The 16330-nt window shown below is 40.1% G+C and overlaps 8 protein-coding genes across 10 annotated transcripts; 3 read left to right on the top strand and 5 right to left on the bottom strand.

Moving 5' to 3' along the window:
• The first annotated feature begins 1463 nt into the window (after positions 1–1463).
• Positions 1464–3277, top strand: LOC117572073 (bax inhibitor 1). 2 transcript variants are annotated; one of them, XR_004572491.2, is made up of 5 exons: positions 1464–1696; positions 1908–2361; positions 2420–2590; positions 2650–2790; positions 3037–3277. XR_004572491.2 is itself a non-coding variant. In XM_034254660.2 (4 exons), exons 1-4 carry the CDS (start codon positions 1629–1631, stop codon positions 3073–3075), a joined length of 732 nt encoding a protein of 243 aa, XP_034110551.1. In that variant the 5' UTR covers positions 1464–1628; the 3' UTR covers positions 3076–3277. The 2 variants fall into 2 exon arrangements, 1 of the variants encoding a protein (XP_034110551.1); XM_034254660.2 differs by lacking the exon at positions 2650–2790.
• Positions 3278–3398: 121 nt separating this feature from the next.
• On the top strand, positions 3399–5382 carry LOC117572070 (gustatory receptor for bitter taste 66a). The gene is made up of 3 exons (XM_034254653.2): positions 3399–3891; positions 3954–4565; positions 4625–5382. The coding sequence occupies exons 1-3, from the start codon at positions 3651–3653 to the stop codon at positions 5380–5382; spliced, it is 1611 nt and encodes a 536-aa protein (XP_034110544.1). The 5' UTR covers positions 3399–3650.
• Positions 5383–5477: 95 nt separating this feature from the next.
• LOC117572072 (selenocysteine insertion sequence-binding protein 2) lies at positions 5478–6766 on the bottom strand. The gene is made up of 3 exons (XM_034254658.2): positions 6164–6766; positions 5883–6103; positions 5478–5718 (listed from the first exon to the last, which is right to left on the bottom strand). The coding sequence occupies exons 1-3, from the start codon at positions 6697–6699 to the stop codon at positions 5486–5488; spliced, it is 990 nt and encodes a 329-aa protein (XP_034110549.2). The 5' UTR covers positions 6700–6766; the 3' UTR covers positions 5478–5485.
• A 190-nt stretch (positions 6767–6956) lies between these two features.
• On the bottom strand, positions 6957–9290 carry LOC117572068 (uncharacterized). Its single transcript, XM_034254648.2, has one exon. It carries the CDS (start codon positions 9200–9202, stop codon positions 7076–7078), a length of 2127 nt encoding a protein of 708 aa, XP_034110539.1. The 5' UTR covers positions 9203–9290; the 3' UTR covers positions 6957–7075.
• An 89-nt stretch (positions 9291–9379) lies between these two features.
• On the top strand, positions 9380–10931 carry LOC117572071 (kelch-like protein 40). Of its 2 annotated transcripts, XM_034254655.2 has the most exons (5): positions 9380–9487; positions 9559–9653; positions 9722–9841; positions 9895–10231; positions 10288–10931. In XM_034254655.2, exons 2-5 carry the CDS (start codon positions 9619–9621, stop codon positions 10900–10902), a joined length of 1107 nt encoding a protein of 368 aa, XP_034110546.1. In that variant the 5' UTR covers positions 9380–9487; positions 9559–9618; the 3' UTR covers positions 10903–10931. The 2 variants fall into 2 exon arrangements, with proteins under 2 accessions (XP_034110546.1, XP_034110545.1); XM_034254654.2 differs by having other exon boundaries at positions 9391–9653.
• Positions 10924–11596, bottom strand: LOC117572075 (uncharacterized). The gene has a single exon (XM_034254662.2). The coding sequence runs from the start codon at positions 11594–11596 to the stop codon at positions 11423–11425; it is 174 nt and encodes a 57-aa protein (XP_034110553.1). The 3' UTR covers positions 10924–11422.
• An 8-nt stretch (positions 11597–11604) lies between these two features.
• Positions 11605–12603, bottom strand: LOC117572074 (uncharacterized). The gene is made up of 3 exons (XM_034254661.2): positions 12439–12603; positions 11857–12279; positions 11605–11784 (listed from the first exon to the last, which is right to left on the bottom strand). Exons 2-3 carry the CDS (start codon positions 12148–12150, stop codon positions 11605–11607), a joined length of 474 nt encoding a protein of 157 aa, XP_034110552.1. The 5' UTR covers positions 12151–12279; positions 12439–12603.
• A 242-nt stretch (positions 12604–12845) lies between these two features.
• LOC117570145 (N-acetyltransferase eco) lies at positions 12846–15993 on the bottom strand. Its single transcript, XM_034251609.2, has 2 exons — positions 13499–15993; positions 12846–13437 (listed from the first exon to the last, which is right to left on the bottom strand). The coding sequence occupies exons 1-2, from the start codon at positions 15883–15885 to the stop codon at positions 13233–13235; spliced, it is 2592 nt and encodes an 863-aa protein (XP_034107500.1). The 5' UTR covers positions 15886–15993; the 3' UTR covers positions 12846–13232.
• Positions 15994–16330: the final 337 nt, after the last annotated feature.

Below are 16330 nucleotides of genomic sequence, written 5' to 3'. Positions count from 1 at the left end.
TATAATTAAATTGTACAACTACAACGCATTTATTTTAAATAATATTGTTACAAATAACACTTGCATCTCTTTGCAAAACGTTAAAGCTTTTGCCAAATGAGGCCAAATCAATCGTAATAATCGCAAATGTATTCAAAGATATTCTTTTTTGTAAACTCTTATACATGCATTTATTTAAAATTGATTTTATTTACCTACATTTAAGTCAAGTTTACTGTGCGCGTGAGTGAAAGATATTTTCATAGTTTTAATTATTGACTGATCTTATCTAAATGGATAAGTAGTATAGAGACAAAATGAATTTATAGCAATATATGAATACGATGTATATATATGAATGGTGTGAATGAGAATGAATGTCACGTAATTAAGACTTAATATTTTTACGAATAACAAAACAAAGTCCTTATCAGCATTTATCGTAGAATTTGATCGCGACCAACCTTTTATGTAGTTGCTGTGTATTATCGAATTTATTTATTCTTATTCTTTAACCTTTTTTATTTTTATTTATACAATGTACTCAAAACATTTGTAAATGATATTCAACTCTTAAAATTGCTATACTAATCCCGATGACATTTGTATAATTAATAGTTTTCAACATTTACATAGTATATATTTGTAATTTTCTTAGGTCTGATCTAACACGCAGTATTATGAGCTTATCGGTTGGCTACTACTTGTAAACAAACCAAGTCTGTCTTATACAAATTGAACTGTGATTTTTGAGAGAAACTCAACATACAAATATACTGTAAATCATGCAAAATACAGGTAAAGTTTTACAAACATATTTTTGTGAAAATCTAGCTAATAAGTGCGCGTCTTGTTTGTTGATAAAAATCATAACAACATTTAGATAATCGCATTTATGTCACACGTATTAAGACCATACGTAATTTTTACTATTTATACTTTCAATTATTGTTTATAAATTTACTCACATTCTTATTTAATTGAAGATTACTATTTAACACATTTTTTACGTAAATGACATGCAATAAAATAATAAAAACAACAAACAAATATATAGTGAGAGGGTATCGTTAATAGCTACGAACTCTTCAAACAGTATCTTATGGTAATCAATTTCAAACTGAAGGCAATTTGCGCGCCGATAAATATTAAGAGATGGAATTACGATGATGCCTTATACAAACAATCGAAATTATCGGAGTTTTATAGCAGGCAGCTTTGACAGCGCGTAACTCCAGCCAACGCTTTGGCGAAAGTTTCTAAAAGGGCGAAAATATTCTTATGCTAGCAACTTTAAGTCGATTTTATATATTTATTTAGGCATGCGCACAATTAATCTAATAACACACTAATGCATCTTTCGTGAATCAACAACAAGTTTGTGACAGCCATTCCTCCTATCGTGTGTATACCAATTAGCTTTTGATAGCGACGAACAGCTGATGGAAAACCTGATGACTTCCAGAAGAAGCCAAAAAGAAAGAAGGTGATGAAATATACACAGAGAACGTAGTAAACGTCGTAAAATCAATCAGTTAAATTAACAAAGAGCAGATAGTCACAGTTCACATTTATAACTCCTCCGTTCGATCAACAAAAAATAAGCAGCTTAACAAATAGTATTCAAGTGCGCAAATAAGGATAACAGTATGGTGGATACAGCTCAAAACTTAAACGATCGTTTTCAACGATTCGTCAATGGCATCGGCGACCGATAGTGAGTATGCACACATAATAAGATTGGGTCACAAAGTACACAAGAGCTGGACGCAAAGTCATAGCACTGATGTGTGGAATTTGCATCAGCTGCGCTCATGATGAAGCGAGCTGACGTGTTGTTTTGGTATTGAGCCACATCAACAGTTGGTCGTACTAAATCAATAATCCTTGAACGTAATCGACATGCTATTCTCTTTTACTTCCCCCAGTGAGCCGTACATACGTCAGCACCTGTCCAAAGTGTACATGGTGCTGGCAAGCACAACCGCTGCTGCGGCAGGCGGTGCCCTACTTCAAATGAAGAATTACATTGATCTTGGGATGCTGGCGGCAATTGCATCCTTGGTGCTGGTTCTAGGTCTGCATTTCTATAGAGATGATGGCAAGAACTATTACACACGCTTGGGAATGCTGTACGCTTTTGGCTTTTGCTCGGGTCAAACGCTTGGTCCACTTTTAGGATACATTGTTAGCATTAATCCGGCTATTATTTTGACTGCACTCACCGGAACATTCGTGACCTTTGCATCGCTATCGTTGGCCGCTCTTTTGGCTGAGCAGGGCAAATATTTGTATCTGGGTGGCATGCTGGTCAGCGTCATCAATTGCATGGCGTTGCTGAGTCTCTTCAACATGATATTTAAGTCATACTTTGTTCAGATTGTAAGTGGCTCTGATTATCATATTTTTTTGACATATCTTTGACCTGTTTATTTTACAGACTCAATTGTATGTTGGCGTTTTTGTCATGGCCGCGTTTATTGTATACGACACCCAGAACATTGTGGAGAAATGTCGTTTGGGTAACCGCGACGTGGTTCAACATGCATTGGATCTCTTCTTCGACGTTCTCAGCATGTTCCGCCGATTGTTAATTATTCTAACACAAAAGGTATGTTCCAGTAGGGCAACTCGAGTGTTCGTAGCCATTTAAGGCAGCCTGTTTTACAGCTCAAGAGTTTTATGGTTTAATATTAGCTCTGAGAGAACAGTTGTCACAATCGAAGCAATCAATGAATAATAACCTTGAACGGCCTTGAACTATTAAGCAAACAATTAACTTAGCTTAAGCTTTTTGCCATCAAGTCAACGGTATGCCGTTTTCAATGGGTTTACCAATTTTTTCATATATACCAGGGGAATAAGTATACTTTCACAAAACGTCCTCTATAATACAGCACGCACATTTTTTTCTATGTTTGGAGGAAGTATATTTATTTCCAGGTTTATGAAAATTTAAGTCAAAATATGTTGCTTGCTATTTGTGAAATTATAATTATTGCCTTTTAAGTACAATATATTATGATGAACATATCTGAAAACAATTCTCACTTTCAGGAGGAGCAAAAACAAGCCGATCGTCGCAAGAGGAAGTAAAATGATGGATGGATTTTTTGACATATATCTAATATTTGTTTAGGTTTAAATTTGGAAATATGAAACACAAAAAGCCATGGTTGAATTTTGGATTCAAATTACATCACACAAGAAATATAAAAATTCATATTTGAATTAAGCTTTCAAGCTTGCAAATCAAATCTTTAACATCCAATAAATTTCCTCCCAACAATCTTAGAAATTCGGTAACATTGTGTATTATATAAATTAGTCCAGTCAACGTATCATGTATATGTGTGTATCGTCTACGTTCTTTTGTTGAACTTATTTTAGGTTGCAGTTTCAATTTTTATTGTGTAGAGTAATTAAACCACATTGAAGATGATTCAATAAAATTAATATTCTCTTCACTAAAGTAAATTGTTATGCATTCAAAATAAGGCTAGTGGGGCATTTAATGATTGCTGGCGTCTGATTGTATCGATTTGCGAGGCACTTTAATCAAGCATGTAGCCAACAAACCAACCAATTTAATTAGGCAAAGTGCTCGTTGAACTTGACTCGATGGTGCGCAGTTAATTTATCATTTAAGCGAGTTCCGGCCAACGTAAAGGATGTCTCAACCGACACCATTGGTGCAGCCGTTGCTGTTGCAATTCCAACAGCTGTTTTTCATATCGAAAATTGTGGGCGTATTACCGCAGGATCTGGACAAGTTTCGACACAAGAATATGCTGGAAAAGTCTCGCAATGGCATGTTTTATATGCTTGGTGTTTTGAGTGTTTACGTCGTTCTCTACAATCTGCTTATCTATTCCTTTGGCGAAGAAGACCGCACCCTCAAGGCATCACAGAGTGAGAATAAACTTGAATTCATAACTTCAAATAGATTTAATGTAAAATTCGCACAATATTAGGTACTTTGACATTTGTTATTGGCTTGTTTTTGACCTACATTGGCCTGATTATGATGGCCACCGATCAGCTTACTGCACTGTTCAATCAAGGACAATTGGGTGAGCTCTACGAACGGATTCGTGTAGTAGACGAACGTCTTTATCGCGAGGAATGCTTACTTGACAATAGTTGCATTGCGAAACGCATTCGCATCATGCTGATTATGACATTCATTTTTGAGATATCCATCCTTGTGGCCACCTATATTAATCTCGTCGATTATACGCAGTGGCTGTCGCTGTTGTGGATTGTCTCAGCTGTTCCGACATTCATCAATACGCTAGACAAGATCTGGTTCGCCGTATCGTTGTATGCGCTCAAAGAACGTTTTGAGGCAATCAACGCCACCCTAGAGGATCTTGTGATGGAGCATGAAAAGTACAAGACATGGCTGAGTGGCAATGATGCAACGACAGCGACAGTTGGCAATCGAACGACTGACCATCCCCCACAATCATCACCACCACCACAATACGATAGCAATCTGGAGTATTTGTATAAAGAGTTGGGCGGCATTGATGTGGGCTCCCTACGCGGCTCTGGCAGCAAAAATCGAAATAAAGTTGCACCAAGTGAGTGGAAATGTTGCATTACAATTTTTCTTATTAATTGCATTTAATTATTTTTTTAGTTGCCCATTCGATGAACTCATTTGGGGAATCGATTCCAACTCCATACAAACCACAACGGATGAACACAAATCCCATGATTAATATGGCACACGAGAGCGAATTGAGCAATGCAACCAAGGTGGAGGAGAAGTTGAACAATCTGTGTCAGGTACACGACGAAATCTGTGAGATTGGCAAAGCAATGAATGGCTTATGGAGTTATCCCATTCTATCACTGATGGCCTATGGTTTCCTCATCTTTACGGCTCAGCTATATTTCCTCTATTGCGCCACGCAGTTTCAATCGATACCCTCGCTATTTCGATCGGCCAAGAATCCCTTTATCACTGTCATTGTCTTGGTATACACGTCGGGCAAGTGCATTTACTTGATTTATCTCAGCTGGAAGACGTCATTGGCCTCGAAGCGAACTGGAATAAGTTTGCACAAGTGCGGCGTGGTCGCGGATGATAATTTGCTATACGAGATTGTGAATCATTTGTCGCTGAAGCTACTCAATCATTCGGTAGACTTTTCTGCCTGCGGTTTCTTCACCCTGGACATGGAAACATTGTATGGCGTTAGTGGTGGCATCACCAGCTATCTCATTATCCTCATTCAATTCAATTTGGCTGCCCAGCAGGCTAAGGATGCCATTCAGTCGTTTAATAGCTTCAATGACACAGCCGGGTTTGTGGGCGCTGCAACTGAAATGGACAACGAAAGCTCTACGCTGTATGATATGGTCACAACCACAATGATGTCGCCCACATATTAATTGAGATTTAACTGTAATTTTTACGAATTTATATGCACCTTTTTGATGCACTTGAAATTCATGAAATTCTCTCTGTAAAACACGCAAAAAATAAACAAAAACATCACTTTGCAGTTGCAGTCAACTCTTTGTACTGCTGGCGTGCCTCATTCACCTCATGGACCACTTGCTTGAAGGTCTCATTAACACCGTCGTAGTCCAAAATTGCCACGCAGGAGATTTGTGCCCGTTTATGCAGAGCATAAGCCAATTCTCGTCGCATTAGGGAGAAGCAATAAGGCACACGTTGTTGCTGACACAGGGACTTCAGCTCAGTTATCGTGTCGTCCAGACCACCTGGGTAATATAGAACAGGGAATATTTATTAAATCTTTAAATAATAAAATAATTATAACAAAAGTAGAATGAAACACTTATTGCGAGCCATAATTTCAAGTTTGTGATAATTTTAACAGTAATAATTAACAGAAAATATCAAACAAATCAGTAAACTAACTCACCGGCTGCAGGGCATATCTCACAGTCGGGCGCCAGGAGCAGCAATTTAACTTTATTGACGCGCAGTCTTGATTGCGCCTCTCGAAAACCGACCACAAGCCGAGGATGCGCACGTGCCTTTATTTCGTTATTGGCGTAAGCACGTTTTTGAAACCGATCCAAGTCGTTAAGCAACTGAGTTGTCAACTCTTTGAGGCGCTTTGTAGTGCAGTTATCACAGTAACTATATTTGAATAAAAAAGTTAGTATGATGAAGAAGCACGACTAATTACTAGTACATTACCTTCTAAATCTACGGGAATGTATTTGATGAGTTGCTGACATCGCATTGTTAAGCGATGTTTCCGTTGGCTCTTTTGCATGTGATAACAAATCTAATTGAATCGACAAACTGTTGTCTAATTCTTTAGTAGGCTGTTCAATAAACATCCCTCCGAATTTCTCCTCCAAATGATCCACAACATTATCCTGATTTATAGTTTGCTGCTTTAATTTGCGAAAGTTTCGAATGATTCGTTTTAAGCGGGTTATACGAATTTTCGGATGTAAACGCGTCTTTCCTTTCCGTTTTGATTGGAAAGTGAAAGAATTTCGGGCTATGATCAAATTGGGTCGTTTCTTTTTGTTTTTGTTTACACTTTTTTGTTGCTTTCGGGGCACAATAACAAAGTCGAATAACGAGCATTGCTCCTCTTTCTTGTGCTTTTTCTTGTACTTGGCACTGCGCAATGTCTTAAGTTCTCTTTGTCCATCTGCGCTTTTGAAGTCTTCATATGTATGTCGGTTAATAATATTTAATTTGCCGGAACTTTTTGACATTTTAAGAGACAGTTTTTGGCAAACAACAACAATGGCTAACAATAAAGTCAATCTTAAGCATTTCAATTTAGCAGACTTCCTGGTCACACTGCTCATCGCTTGCTAAAATTAGTGTTGAATAATTGCCAAATTAACAGCTATAAATTTGAAAATTGGGGAACCCATTGAAAAGCTCGCTGACCTTGCAAATCCACCAAAATAACATTTGAAAAATAATCAAAACAAAAATATAGAACTTTTGTTAATTCAAAAATTTACTAATAGCTTAAACTAGCTTATGAGGGATCAACATTACTTTTACTTTCTTCGTAGCCAATGTATCCAATATACATACAAATATTTAAATGCTACCTAAACTAACCAGTAATATCAAGAACTATAACTTTATGCTACTTTCGATTGCCAAGTGCATTTCATTGAATTGCTTCAGCTGCGATAAAATCACGTCACGTTCCTTCACAAATACTTCCCAGTATCTGAGATATTGGCTGACATGCTGGAGTACCAGTTTGCCAGCAAAGTCCAAACAACTGCGAGCATGTCGCATTCTTCGACGACAACTGGCTAATACAAGCCGCAATTGCTGCTCCGGCTCCAACTGCGCTAGAATGAAGGACATAATATTTGCAGTATCTGCTCGAACGTCCGAAGGAAATACAACACTTTCCGTTGAGCGAGCTTGCGGAAAGACAAGCAGAGCTGGTGTCGATGGCATCGATAGTTCCCAGGGCAAATCATTCGCCTGATTATCGAAACGTATGAAGTGCAGATCAGGACTTCGCAGCAAGGCGGACACTTGCATTAGGGCCTGAGACATTACGGCGGACAGCGCACAGTCTGGACGATGCATCAGCACAACATTCGTGGTGTTAGATCGGTGCAGGGCCTGAAGCAACAATTGCCGATTATAGCTTTCTATGTACGATGCTTGAGGCAATGCTATTGTTGGCAACATGGCATTCTTTTGAACGCGCGGCAATTGCCGTGCGTAAAACTGCTTGATAAACTCCTTCAGTGCCACGTAAGAAAAGGATTGATGCTGTGGCATCACATGCAGTGCTTCTCTTGCTGCATCCACAATGAACACCTGTACTCCACCGGTAGCGTCACGTTTGCTTGGCTGCTGTTGTTGATCGCTTATGCCCAACTGATGTAGAAAATCACGATATTTCGTTGCGTCAAAGAGCACTACGACCAGTGATCGATTCTGGGCTGGCTGCTCCGTCGAATGCTGCCACATCAGGTGACTGTACTTGTTCACCAGTTTGGCAATGCCAATCTTCACAGCCGGCGTACTGTGCTGAGCATGTGTGTGGGCCAGACAACGGCAACGTGTATGCAGTGCCAGTAGTTGACGAGCCTCCGCCTCCACATGGCTTTGATAACTATACTGGGACCACAGATAATTGAGGTACGCGTTGAGCCGATAATAATTGATCAATACGCTGCGACCTACTGGCGAGATTGGTAGCTGACAACTATCCGTAGACAGCTGACGTGGCATTGGCAGCTGAGTCTCTTCGCCCGTTGAGTGATCTTGTTGCCAGTACTGCTCGCAGTCCACATTCTCCTTGCCAAACAGTTCCTCATGACCCATGACCAGAGGAATAGCCGACGACGGATGCTGCTGTTGCTGCTGTGACTGTTGCTGCATGCGAATTCCCATGGCCAGGACGGGCATGTGTCGTGCCTTCATCGCAATCTTCACTGGTGTGCCATAGCCGGCGGCCAGCAGCGGATTGACTTTGGGCCGCAACCAATGTAAAATGTCCGAGGGCAGCCAGCTGTTTGTGTCATTGTAACTGTGTAGTCCATGACGATTATCGATGACCACCAATTGCGGCAGAGCCACTCGCTGCACTTTAAACATCTGCTTGGCACTGGGTCCAAAGGTGACGGCAAAGCGGACATTACGCTCGGGATCGAATTCCAGCCAATGCAGCGCCGTTGCGACAAATCGTTTGTAGGCCAAGCCATCGGCAGAGTCGAGTAGGGCGAGCACAACGGCGTCCGAGATCTTCCAAAGGGCCCCTAGCTCAGCAGTGCTGTGGACACGATCAATGGGCTGGATGAGATTGTTCATGAATCGCGTTAGATCCTCAAAGTGCCAAGCACCCTGATACTGCAATCGCAACTGTCGCCCATAATTCACAATTAATGTGGGCCACTTGTCTGGATAGCCACCATTGACCGCCATACCGGGCAGCTGCTGATGAGTACGTGTGCAATTGCACTGCAAGTGCCAGCAATCGATGGCACCAAACGCTGCATAGTCCTTGTAATAATGCGCCACGCCGTCATAGACTAAACGCGCCTGTCTGGCATCGCTCGACCACGACACGTAGTAAAAGAGTAAAGATATTTCGGCCGCTGCTTCCACTTCACTGCGTACCTGTGACACGCTGCGTGAGGGACACTCGCTGATGGCTGCAGCTGAGTAGACAGTGGACGGCAGTTGAGCGATCACGAAGCCAACACAAATGTTTACAATTAGTAAAATCATTGCGAGAACAACAGCAGCATGTAGCTGGCTAATTTAATATTGAGAATGGTACTACAACAACAACAACATCGGCAAAAACAGCGACCACAGCAAGCAGCTGTTTGCACAGAGTGACCGTTACCACATGCTAGTGTGACCATAAGAATATACGAATAAGAAAATTATTCGAAAGCAGTAAGCTATTTTAAGTATACAATTCATAAAGAAATCTCCTAACTCCGAAAAAAAATATTTTAAGCACGGAAATAAATCATTTTTCGTACAATTTTAATTAGAACCCATACGGTCAGTCTGGCGAGAATCTGCCTGCACAGTCTGTGTAATTCATATTCGAGCTCTTTTTTGTTGTTTTGCAGCACTACATCCGCAATTTTATTTGAAGCTTTGTGATACGCAAATTGCAGCATTTGTTTACAATGGAAAACATCGAAAAAAACTGGCAGGATCAGAAGTATGTTTATGCAAAGTTCATATGTATGCTTAAGGATGTACGAATATAGTATAATTTTTTATTTTTAGGCCGCAACAGCGCATGGAATATTTGCTGAAAAGTGGACATTTGTCCGATTGCAGCTTTGTTGTTTATGGTGATGAAGGCGAGAAGATCGTGTTAAAGTGCCATAAACTTGTGCTTATGAGGCAAGTATTAAATTGTTAAGACAACAATCGAAATAATGTAATTATATTTACAGTGTCTCTCCGGTATTTGAGCGCATGTTTGAGGGCGATTTTGAGGAGTCTAAATTGGCCGACAATATTGTATTGGACGATGTATCGGGAACGGATTTTCAAAAGTTCCTTTCGTATTTGTATTGGCATGACAATCAGAAACTAGATACCTACAAATTAGATACGATACAGTCGTTAATATACTTGAGCAAGAAATTTATGATCCCTAACATGACCACTAAATGCTTGAATACACTAAAGAAAAGAGCGTCCAAAGGTTTGGATCCGGATACAACAATAGATTTGTTTGAATATGCCCACCAAATTGAGGATATAGAGTTGATTCACTCTATTAAAATGGTTGGTATTCCATAATTGGTTTTAGATGTATCAAATTAACTGCAAATTATTTTTAGAAATTTACGGGCAACCCATCTTTGTTTATTAACACTGCTGCTGTCTTTGATCTTAGTTCCGATAAGTTCTTATTATTTATTCGCACTTTTAATGGGTGGGTGGAAGAAAAGATTCGTTTTAAAGTAATTGAACATTATTGCAATGTGCATGGTTTAAAACTAAATATGACTAATACTGAACAAGAGGATATAAAGGAAAATTGTGTGTTGCCATCCCTCACTGCTGCATTTGAGAAGAACGAAAATAAAAACAACGTGAAGGCAAGTAATGACGAAAAAGATTCAAATAAAAACGAAGAAAAGATGACTAATACTAAAGAAGTTGAAGAGGATATAAAGGAAAATTGTGTGTTGCCATCCCTCACTGCTGCATTTGAGAAGGACGAAAATAAAAACAACGTCAAGGAAAACGAAGAAAAGATCAGAAATCAGCGCGAGCAAGAGAAAAGAATGCAGTTCATCACCGAACTGATGGAAGACATCAAGTTTCCATCAATGAGTTCTTATGATTTCATTGCTGGTCCGGGTGCTTCTGATTTACTAACCATTGAGAAGAAATACCAACTACTCTCAGAAATTTGCATTGCCAAAGACAAAATGAAAACATTTGTTTAGAATAAATAAAAACTTTACAAATATGTTTATTTAAAACGTGTTTTTATTGGACAAAATGATATACAAGTTTTTAAAAATACAAGTGTATAGAGTTTGCATAGTTACAAAATTAGTTTATTGGGCTCGCAAAATATAAATATATTTGTAATAACTATTTCATTTAGGGTTTCTGCTCACGACGTTTACCAAAAGGGTATTTGTCGATTATTGTAAAATGCTTATGCTAGAAGACACTTGGACGGAATATGTTTCTTAATGAGCTTCGATCTAAAAAGGCACAGATTAAATTGTTTTCGCTCTGTCAAGGTATGATATGCAATAATAATCAATAACTAAATGTTTTCGGCACTTTGTACTACATGATTAAATAGATGGACGAATTGAATTATATGTATAGAATATAGTTTGTTAGTATGGGAATCCAAATATATGCTTATTATTATGGTTAGTTTGTTGACGGAAATGTTTATAAAAAATAATTCGCTGCATTGCTGTGCTGGCATTTTGTTAGGGCAGTAGACTAGGCATAGCTAATCTCATGCTCGTAGGTCCTTTCTCGCAAATCATGGTTGTCTGGTAGCGCATGATGGCGCAGTCCGCAGAGTCGCGGACCCCAACGCAACATGACGATGATGACGCCAATGACGAACAGTGCCAGTGCAGCAACGGCCGGCGATAGAAAATATAATGCCATGATGTCTTTTAGATGTCGCTCTCGCGCTTCTGCAGCTCAAGATATTCGTCGCGTTGACGCTGTTGGTGCAATGTGCGACCCTCAGGGCGTGGTGGGCGTTGATGTTGTGGATGAGACTGATGTATGGGCTCCAAATCGTCGACGTTTATTACAACTTCGTCGGGGAACACTTGCTGATGTGTTGTGGGCTACAAAAACGAAGTAAAACAATTTGTAAATTTATATACATATATTAGAAGACAATTGTTATCAAATCTTACATGGAAACGATCAAAGTAAGAGGCGTCTTTCAACTCTGTGAAGTCTAGAGGTGATTGCTTGTGGGGTGTCGAGGACCAAATGGAAACCAACCAGCGGTTGCCTGTGTGCCTGTCTTGCCAATATTTCCGATGCTTGGAGCAGCAGCCCAAGATAATATTTAATAGAATTATCGAGCCAAGTACGACGGTGCAAATGGAAATAGTCACATAAAACGGCGTATAACTGCCGTAAATGTGTCCAGTGAAATATGGATTGTTCTCATACGCTTTGCGCTCGTCTTCGATTGTGGACATAGTCCCCCACGATTAATTGAATGACAGTGAAGTGGATAAATGTGCCGTTGACTAATTGAGTCAGTCACTGGACTTAATATTATCTTTCTCAATTAGGCACTTGCTGTTCTTGCAACGTCGTATTATTGTCTGCAACCAAAAGTAAACAATAAGAAAAACGCTTGATGGTGACGCGTTAACCGTTTTCAACCCTAACAAACTTCAATCACATTTATTGGGCGTGGCGTCGTCAACGGCGGCGTTGCATTCTTGACTCACGTTTTGTAACTTAACTTTTCTTAAGCTTACCATTTGCGTTTAATGAGAGCGAAATGCAATTCACATTTGTATCACTTTAATGTTAAAACAGAGCACTTTACATGCATTTAAAACTACACATTTATTTAATTGCTTATATCGTTGTTACCAAAATAAAATAATACAACGCCCAAAGCCTGGCTCAAAACAGTGTGACCTCAAGCTGAGTTTCTAAATATACAGCTTGATTTCGATAAATATACCAAAAAAATACCCTCTCCACGGTTATCAGCTTGGTTACATTGATCTTAAAAAGTCCAAGCTTAGATTGTTTTTTTTTCTGTTTATTTTGAGTTGTTTATTTAAAATCATTGATAAAAACTTTTTTTGCTTGCGTTTTAAAAATGTATAATTTATTCTAAAATATAATGAATTTAAATATCTACATAATCATACATTTGCCTACTTTTGGGCGGTTTTTTTTTTAATAATTATATTTCTGTTGCTTACATAATTTAATTATTGTGTGCGCATGTATGCCTGTATTTTATATTTATATATTATACGCACAAAAGCAAATGCTAAGATTACTAGGACGTTTAAATTGTTAGCGGTCCAATACTATTTCTCATCTGTTCTACAAATACACAAAAGAGAAAGCGAGTCTCTACTGCATAATTTAAGGGGTATCCAAACCAAATGCTTAATAATGATATTCAAACCAAACTCTAATTGAAGACATATTTAATATAACATATTGGCTCAAAACATAATCGCGCCTAATAACTTAAAAGCAACAAATATTGTAATTTACTGCAAAACAAATTTAACTGGCAAAACTCCGTTCACTGGTCATAGGCCAGAAAATTGTTATTCTGGGTAAAATGTCTGGCAAGAGCACGTCCATCGTCTGTCGGGGTGCTAAATGCAATTTTATCACGGGATATTTCACAGCCTCGCACCGTGTGCAATTGGACAGCCTGCAACAGAAGGCTTGCGATTCTCCGACGTCGATGCAATGGCGACACCCAAATCCTGGATATTCCGCAGCTGTAATGTCAGTTAAGGAAGTTTTAATGCATGTTTAGTGTCTTTCCCAATGTTCACTCACCTCGAATCGAATGTCTCCTCGCTGAAGTAGTCAACGCCATCGACTTGTATAAAGCGATTTGCCTTTTCTAATGGCTGCACCAAGCAAAGTCCGACAATTTGTTGTTTGCGCACAGCAAAGAAAGCAACAAAAGTCTTTGGTACAATGTACGAGGCAAATCCCAGCTCTTTGTCTACCACCTTAACGAGTTCGCAGAGTCGTTGCAGACGCGCAGCTGGCGCTTGTTCAGTGATGCGTATAATTCGTCCATCGGCACCCCATTCCGGATAGACGGCCACAATGTCCTCATCGATCCAACCTTTAAAGCGCAGCACATGCACCGCGTTGTGATATTCACGATGGAGCTGCTCCTCCTCTGGCTCATGGACGGTATAGACTAAGCCACACTGCTGACACTGTCGCGCTCCAAATGCTTTTTGTCCTGCATCAATTTGATATTGTCCAGCGCCACTGGCAGCAGCTGTCAATCGTGTGGCACTCGCATTGAACTTGCGACGCGTCGACTTTTGTGGCAAAGGTTGTAAACGTTGTGTAAAAATTGGAAACAATTTACCTGATGGTTCTATGATAGCTGTTGACTCTACACTTTCGGTTTCCATTTCCCCTTCCGTTGTTTTCTGCTGCGCACCTGGTTCAGTTTCCGTGTATTTTGGCTGTGCAGTTGTTTCAACACTGGCTGCTGGTTGATCCAGCTCCTGCATCTCTGCATTAATTACCATGTACAGCTGATCGACAATGCGCGTCGCTTCATCCTTGTGATTGTCGGGATCAGCGATAAATATCTCAAAGTTCTTGTCCGTACAGATGTTGTTGCTGATGAGAAACTCGAGCAGCAGCGCCTGTTGTTCCATGGTAGCAGCATCCGAAGTTTTGTAAGGTAATTGCGAGCGATACTTGAAATATGGATCGTTTGCTGGATCCTGTATTGGTATTGTTTCCTCAATCAGAAGCTCTGGCTCTTCTGGTACAAGTGTAACTGCAGCTGCCGCTGAGCTTGACTCCACAATCTCATCTACTACAGTATCATCAAGATTACGCAGTATGGCATCCACGGTAGCCTGCTCCGCGGAAAAGATTGTGGCCGAACGCACATGGACGCGACGTTGCTTTTTCACCGGCGGCGCCTCCACCAACATGATCTTGCCCTGATTGACGCTGGCGCGTATGTGGTCGGTGATGCGCACCTCCATGCAAGTACTGCTGCGTCTTCCCGACTTGAAGAACTTGCGTTTGCTCAAGCTCGCAACCTCAGATGACTTGGGTGATGTGGTCAGTGGTGGAGGTATATCAACAGGCCGTATAAGTGGAATGACAGGTTCCGTCTCTATTGATGAACTTGCTTCATTTAGTTCTTCATCATCCGTAAAATCGGAGAAATCCAATGCAGACAGATTGTTGTTATTATTATTATTATTGTTAGCGTCACCTTCGCTGATGGCGCTCAAAGGTTTGGCCATTTTAATGGGATCCTTGGCCCTACGCAGAATCTCGTGTACGTGCTCTACGCGTGCTCGCTCCTCTCGTTTGGTGGTGATAAGTTCTCGCAATTTCTCGTTGCGCAGAGTGCCCAGAATGTCATCCAAAACAGTTGGCACTGGGCGGGGGCGCTTCTTGATTTTGTGCATCACACCCTTGTTAATGCCTGGAGTTTTGCGCGAGTTGGGCGAAATATTCTTTGATCGTCGACTAGCCGACCTCCCGTTGCCAGTTCCCTGTAGACGCGAACTTGTTGTTTTGCCCTGTGCAATGCGTAAAGCTGCCCGGGACTTGACATTGGAATAAAATGCACCTGTGGGTATGCACTCCTTTTCTAACTTGCGCAGCTTGCTCTCCGGCGACGTTGAGTCTGTGCCTGGCGAGGATTCAGATGTCGTTGCAGCTCTTGACGTTCGAAGCTCACTTTCTGTGGCTTTGCGATCTCCATCACTGTCGGTATTGATATCAACACGAGATTTCGATGATCGCGGACTAATGCTACTGTTGATACACATGTTGGCTGTAAATAAATGAGGCAACTGTTCATCCGTGCAAGCTATGGTGCTCGAGCCACGTGTCGTCCTCTGTGACCTTTTGTTTTCCTTATTCGTTTCGGGCGAACTGTTTACACTGCTGCTGCTATCGATGATCACTATCGTATCCTGCGTAGTGGGAAATAATTTTCGCACATTTATTTGTTGTTGCTTGTTAGCAACGCAATTTTCACGCTGGTGTCGCGGTTTTAGCGGCGTCAAACCCAGCATTGAATCCTCGACATCACTATCGTCTTCGATTTGATCCAACAACGATACACGGCTACGAAACAGTTGCCGCTTGCGCTCCGAGCGCCGTGGAGTGGCAATTCGTGTGGGTCGGCCAGATGACCGCCCACTGCCCGTTGGAGTGTCCATAATGGATCCACTTTATTTATAATTATTACAAGAACCTTTCCCGCTCTTTTGATCCAGCGCTTTTCTAACGATCAGTGTGACCGTGTTTGAATTGTTCAAATAGTCAACAACAAAATTGTTTTCGGTTCATTTTTAAGTAGTATTTAGTGGAATGGGTGAAACTATTATTTGTTGTTTCTGCAATATTATTTGTTGAAATCAAGATTGTTGTATATGTTATTCTTTATTTAATTTTTTTAATAAAGCCAAGCTCAATAAATATATTTATTATTGATTTTATTTAGGAAAACGAAGTTTAAAATACTAAGAATATGCCGTCGTATAAACGGCAAGCAAGCAATATTAGGCACTAAATTCATTTTGATCAGGTAATTTTTTTAAGGATATGCACTTATTACAATCTATATAAACCATATTTTTGTCTAAAAAAAAGTTTTTATAGTTG

This window comes from Drosophila albomicans, chromosome 3 (genome assembly GCF_009650485.2).
Source record: "Drosophila albomicans strain 15112-1751.03 chromosome 3, ASM965048v2, whole genome shotgun sequence".
Lineage (NCBI taxonomy): Eukaryota > Metazoa > Arthropoda > Insecta > Diptera > Drosophilidae > Drosophila > Drosophila albomicans.
This window is presented reverse-complemented; position numbering and strand designations above follow the sequence as displayed.